This window comes from Sapajus apella, unplaced genomic scaffold, assembly GCF_009761245.1.
Source record: "Sapajus apella isolate SASKATOON/1434 unplaced genomic scaffold, GSC_monkey_1.0 scaffold14, whole genome shotgun sequence".
In the NCBI taxonomy this organism is placed as follows: Eukaryota; Metazoa; Chordata; class Mammalia; order Primates; family Cebidae; genus Sapajus; species Sapajus apella.
Genome location: NW_022436954.1, coordinates 5,284,479 through 5,290,527, shown reverse-complemented (window position 1 = coordinate 5,290,527; position 6,049 = coordinate 5,284,479). Strand labels below are relative to the sequence as shown.

The following is a 6,049-nucleotide window of genomic DNA, read 5'->3' as shown; positions in this document are numbered from 1 at the left end:
CCACAGAGGGCACCCCTGCAGCATCCTCAGCCCTCTCTCCAGTGGCAGCAGGCTCCCTGTGGGAAGGCAAGACACCCAGAACAGTCTTCCCGGTTTGCCCCCACCCCTATAAACCCTAGCACCAAGATGAATCCCAAGTTCTCCACACCTGTTTCCTAACCAGAAAAAGGACCTAGTCCTTCCTCCCAGAACCACTCATGAGCTTCCAGGAGTTAAGGCGCCAGCTCTAAGTCAGGATGCAGCCTCCCTTCTCAGTTCAGGTGACTAGGGAGGAGATATAGACCCCATATTAGCACTCCAAATTCACCTCACTCCTAGGGCCAGACTTCTTGGATGTCTTTGCCTGCTGGGCAGGTGAAAGCCCAAAGTACAAGCTGGAAAACAGCCCATGGCAATGCTGGCAAAAGGCACCGGCAACACCCTCTTGGTTAAACATAGGGAGGCGGTGCTTAAGACACCTGGGTCTGAAGTCCTGGGCTCCACCTGGGTGGCTCCACCCTCAACGGACTCCAGCCACATCTACAGGTCAAAGGCTCAACTTGGCCTCTTACTCACAGCAGCCACTGGACCTGACCCTCATAAATTTGAGTCAGCCATCCAGGGAAGACAAGACCAAACCGAACCTTACAGATACCTGTGACGTGCCTATCAGCCCACACCCAGGCAGGGGACAGAACAGAGTATCAGATGGACCTCATTGCCCAACCAGGCAAAGCTACAGAGCAGCCAATTCAGGCATAAATTACTTCTGCTGGAGAACCCCTGCAGCCAGCAGCAGACACACCCACTCCTTCAACAGCCAGTCTGGCATCAATCACAGCACCAACAGAAATAATGGTGTACATTGGAAGAGCGTTTCAGCCAGTCACAAACCAGATAAGGGTGTGTAACGGCTGGTTGGGCATGGGGTACAGAGAATAGAGATAGTACCATTTTCCCAGTGAACCCCACTTCCCTAAGGTCTCCTGGGCCCCAACCTTGAAACACACATCTCATTAATGAGTCTTTTTATTGTCTTTTTTTTTTAATCGAAGGTCCCTTAGTGGTCCTGCTTCCATGAGTAGCAGTGACCAGGGGAAAAGGGAGAGGAACCAGCCGGCACAGGGAGGGGTCATCTCCACAACATTCCATTTATACACAGAACTAAACAGACAAGCACAGAGTCACTATTGCGGTTAGAAGTTGGCAGCATGGGAAGGGGGAGGAACAAGTGGGGATTGGGGATGTTGTTAAAAAAAATACAGGCTCCCCCCACAACTGGGAGGCCTCAGGGAAACTTGGTCTGCTTCAACCCAAGAGGAATCAGAAGATCAAAAGCAGTTTGGGAAGGCCAGAACCGTCAGGGATGGAGGGAGGAGGAAAATCCAGGGGGTGGGGGGTCTGTTTGGCAACTGGGGTGAAGGGATTGCCCTCCGCCTGCTGGGATCCCCCCAGCCCCTCCGGTCTGGCAGGAAGGGGGCAGACTGCAACCCCCAAGGGCAGGTGTGGGGCTGCCAGATGCTCCAGGCAGGGGGCCAGAAGGGGCTCACAAAGGCTTGCCCTCCAGGGAGATGACGGCACTGCCCCCCAGCTTCTCTGCCAGGGTGCAGCGGTCCTTGACCTCCTCGTAGCAGTTTGCTTGCAATTCATGCTTGATCCCTGTAGGGAAGAAGGGGGAGCATCTGTGAGCAGGAAGCACTGGGGTGGGGGCAGTTTCTGTGGTTGGGAATGAGCCAATCAAAGCAGATGGAAGGAACAAGCAGGTGGCGAAGACAAGGGAGCGGACCCCCTCTGAGTGCCATTCACCCTACCCTGCAGCCAAGGCCAGAGCAGAAGGGCACTCAGTACCAATGCTGGCCCTTACCTGTCAGCTTCTTCTTGATGGCGTCCTTGGAGCTGGCATAGATCATTTTGCTCTTAAGGGGCGCAGACTCAGGAGCCCTGAACAGAAAGATGCATCAGGCAACTCACAGCAACAGCAAAGCCGTAGGTGACTTTAAGAAACCCTTGGGCTGGCAGTTAGGAGTCTTTTGTTACAACCCCTACCCCAAACCCACACCTCTGGAGCCCCAGATGAAAAAGGGAGAAGGTGACAGAAGTGCCAGAATGAAGAAGAGCTCACCAGAAGATAAACACCAGGTCCTCCTTCTTGCTCTCCTTGGTCTCGTAGGTTGCATCATAAAGGGCATAGCGGCAGTCCTTATCTGGCAGCATCTTGACAAAGGTGGCATAGGGGTCATCGACAGTTTGGCCCACATCGCCCACCAGGATCTCCTTGCCCTCCTCCAGGATGATGTTCTTCTTGTCCTCACTCAGGCAGAAGAGCACAGCCTTCTTGCGCTTCTTCACCTCCTCTGGCGTTGAAGACTTACGCACCTTCATGTCATTGAACACCTTGATGACTCCATCAGAGACAGCCACACCAGAGGCCTAGGAGACATGCCACATATCCGTCCTCAAAAAAAGGATTCTAGGGAATCGCCCCTTGTTTTCTCAGTTCTCAGTCCGCACCCGGCACTAGTGCCCTTCCCAGGGCAAGTCACTGGTGTTCCCTACCCAGGCCACTGTCAAAGAACCAGATGGGACACAACCCCAGAACGGCAGCCATGGCTTCTGATCACCTAGTTCAACAACCCCTTCCCTTATTTTACAGGAAATAGAAAACTCGTGAAAATCAGAGCCTTGACCGAGATGTGGACCCAGAATTAAAAGATCTACTGGCTACTCACAGTATTTGCTCTCAGCCTTTAGATAAAAGTGGTGACCTCGAACTTCACAGATAGGAGGACCCAAATACCCGAAGCAAGACTCCTCTTCAGCAAGAGCCGAGACCCCACAATGCTAGATGAAACCCAAGGACACTGAACAGTTGCAACAAATCCACCAGAACTGCTTAATGCAGTTACTACACAAACGACGCCTGTTCCCTGCTATGGTCTTTCCCAACCAAAACAAGAATCACAACCCCCACTAAGGACCCTGCCCGACAACTTCTTTCTTCTGGGAATGGGCCCCAGAAGTCGCTAGTAGAAACTGACATGCCAAACTCAAGTGCCCAGAGGCCTCGAGAGCTCTTTAAACTCCTACTCTGCACCGTGCTTCAGGGTGCCTGAGACAGGAGACGGAAGGACTGACCACGGTAAATCTCCCCGGAACTGCAGAGGAAACTGGCCACGTGACCCAGCCGCTTCCGGAATGGGCGGGGAAAGGCGATCGGCTACGCTCGGCCCCCTCCCCAGTAGAGAAACGCGTACCCTAAAGGCAGTAGCCTCTACAGGTCCCTAACCCTGTGGAATCGCCTTAATCAACGGGCAAATCAGACCCATCTGCGGCGGGCAGGAGCCTGGGCAAGCTACTCAACCTTTGGTTTTCTCAGCCCTCTGGCCGTATGCAGGGGGCGGGATGGTTTCCGGGCGGTGCCCGCCTGGGTCACTTCCCTAAACTCGGCTCCACCCTCAGGCCCATCCGGGAAGGCCCCGCTCGCCCAGAGCTTCGACACCGGCGGCCGGGCCTGAGAGTGCGCGCACCCGCCGGCGGACAGCGCGGTTCCAGCCCTCGCACGATGCACGGGTGAGAACGCAGCTCGATGGGGTGCGCTCCAGAGCCGGCCACGGTCTCTGCGATGCCCCGTCCAAGCCTTGCGGTGCAAGGCCCTAATCGCAGGCACCCATGCCCCAACCAGGACTCTGTTGTCCCAGCATCCCCCCTCGCCGCGACAGCGCCCGCCCCTCCCCGACGCAGGCATCTCTGCCACCTGCTCCCGAGACGGACCCGGCTGCCGAGGGAGGGTGACGCGGAGACAGGAACAGCCTTGGGTGGGGCGCGCGCGCCGAGACCTCTCGCGCGCTTTTCCCTCGCCGCCCCCGGGCCGGGTTTGGACACCGCGTGCTCCAGTCGAGAGCGCGCCCCTAAGAAACAACGCACAACGCCGGCCGTTCCGCGAGGGGCGCGCCGGCGCGCGACCCAGACCCCTCCCCCCGCGGCCGCTGTCCGTCCGCGCGGGCGCACCAGCGGGTGGGGGAGGGGAGAGGAGCCCAGGGAGCGCGCAAGCGACGTCCAGGCCGGCCCTCCCCGGCGCCCCCGGGCGCGCACGCGCATTCCGGTACCGCCCGCCCCTCCGTGCGAGACCCTCATCCCGCCCGGAGCGCTGGGGGAGGGGGTGCGGACATCGCTCCCCCGTCGCCTCCCGTGCGCAGGCGACCGACCCGCAGCCGCCTCCCTTGGGCGCCGTGGCCTGCCGCTCACCATGTTTCCGGAAGCGAAAAGGAGAGGACACCGAAAGCCGCAGAAGAAGAGAGCGCTGCAGCCGCTGCCGGGACCCGACTGAACGCGGCCTCTCCCGGCCCCTTCCGTTTAGTAGGAGCCGCACAATGAGGGGCGGGGCGGGCTTCCGGCGCTCCCTCCGCGGGCCGACGGGAAATGGAGTCCTAGGGCCGTGCGCCGCCGCCGCGCTCGCTGGGTAACGGAGTCTTCCCGCCGGCCGGCCCCGCACCGCAGTGCCTGCGGGGAAATGTAGGCCCGGGCCGCGGGCAGGGCCGCAGCGCGCAGCGCGACCCCATTGGTCCAATTTAACAGGAACTGCTCTGAGCCCTGCGAGGCGGCGCTCAATAAAATGACCCGAAAACGATCCCGGATTAAGCGGCTTTTTATCCCGCAGCAACACGGCTTTAAGACCCATCTGGTATTATCTGGATTCCTTGGTCTGAAATTTTTGAGTACGGTTAGGGTTTTGCTTTTCTGAATTGAAGCAACTATTGATTAGTCTGGAATCCCGTCCTAAAGCAAGGAAAATCACAAGTATGAAGACGTTGTCAGGCCGACAAACACTAGTACTCTGCATATGCGAAGCTACTCTCGTCTTCTGAAAAAAGGCCATGTGCAACGTCAGTAAAATAAAAATAGGAGAAAAAGGCACAGGGGAAAGGCTACAAGGAAATCTCTGAGAGCTTTGTTCTTGTTTAAAGATGTTTGGCAAAGTCATGAGGCGATAAAGGGTAAAGACGAGGAATTGTGCATTCAATTCAAGGCCTCTTTACATGCCTTTTACGTGCCAGTGAAAAGGAACAGATATTAAACCAGACTTGAACCCAGCTCTCGAGTTTATAGCCAGGCATATGGCTCTTCTAACACCTGTAAAAACTGAGACAAGGTCTGTGGTAGTATATTCCTTAAAAAAAGAAACGAGCGGGGGACTCCGGGATGATTTCGTTTTCCTAGAATAGTGACCACAGCCTCACGCTCAGGAAGAGAAGACTGGGTCGCAAACAAGTCAGAGTCAAACCCAGAAATGGACCTGGGGGCCTTAATCCCATAAACGGAATTAAGGTTGTAAATGGAGAGCGATGCTTGGAAGTGGGGTACCTTCTTGCAGAGCATGCCGGGGGTTGTAGTCGGGGACGTTCCACAGCACCGCCCGCCACCCCGGGTTCCCAGCGCTCCAGGTGAAGACTGCAGCTTGACCCCCATCTCCCGCGAGCGCCCCTGCCTGAAGACGAGGCTAGCGCCACCTTTTTCGAGTCTTGGAGTTTCCAAGAGCAACGAGGAGGGGGACGGGGCTTCGCAGTTACCCTGGAGACGCGCTCCTGCCCGCCCCTAGCCGCGAGATGCCCTAGATGTCCTTATTAGGACAAGAGACTCGAGGGGGCGGGGCCAGCCCGACAGCCGGCTTCAGGCTCCTTATAAGGCCGCGGCGGGAGGGGGGCAGGAGCCGGAGCCGGCTGGCGGAGTCCGGAGGGGCGGGCCTGGAGCTCTGGCGCCCACCTCTGTCTTCCCCGCAGGCTCGAGATCTGCGTCTCGCGACTTCCGGCATAACAGCTAGAGGCCGGGTGTTGCTTCAAACCCTGGCGAGTCGCCTGTGTCCAACTCAGCTATACGTGTCCTTCAGCATTGTCAGGTTGAAACCCTTTGTAGGGTTTCCATTTGCGACCTCCCTGAGGGTCTCCCACATCCGATTGGCCACAAAAACGTCGAAGTGTTGTCCCATCTACCTGTGTCTCGGCGTCTTAACCCGCGGCCTCCCCCGCCCGCCCCCGAATCCAACCACGTGCCCACCTCAGGTCTCCCCAACTGC

At 57.5% G+C, this 6,049-nt stretch overlaps 1 protein-coding gene across 1 annotated transcript; it reads right to left on the bottom strand.

The window, feature by feature from the left end:
* Window positions 1-990: 990 nt before the first annotated feature.
* On the bottom strand, window positions 991-5,064 carry CFL1 (cofilin 1). Its single transcript, XM_032282816.1, has 4 exons — window positions 4,225-5,064; window positions 2,102-2,409; window positions 1,844-1,920; window positions 991-1,638 (listed from the first exon to the last, which is right to left on the bottom strand). Exons 1-4 carry the CDS (start codon window positions 4,225-4,227, stop codon window positions 1,526-1,528), a joined length of 501 nt encoding a protein of 166 aa, XP_032138707.1. The 5' UTR covers window positions 4,228-5,064; the 3' UTR covers window positions 991-1,525.
* Between the last annotated feature and the right edge of the window lie 985 nt (window positions 5,065-6,049).

What these genes read in the sequence shown, in the direction of transcription:
- CFL1 (XM_032282816.1), bottom strand. An exon ending in GACCTGGTGTTTATCTTCTG is followed by an intron (nt 1,921 to 2,101) that starts GTGAGCTCTTCT and finishes CTTTCTGTTCAG; the next exon opens with GGCTCCTGAGTCTGCGCCCC. An exon ending in CATCAAGAAGAAGCTGACAG is followed by an intron (nt 1,639 to 1,843) that starts GTAAGGGCCAGC and finishes TCTTCCCTACAG; the next exon opens with GGATCAAGCATGAATTGCAA.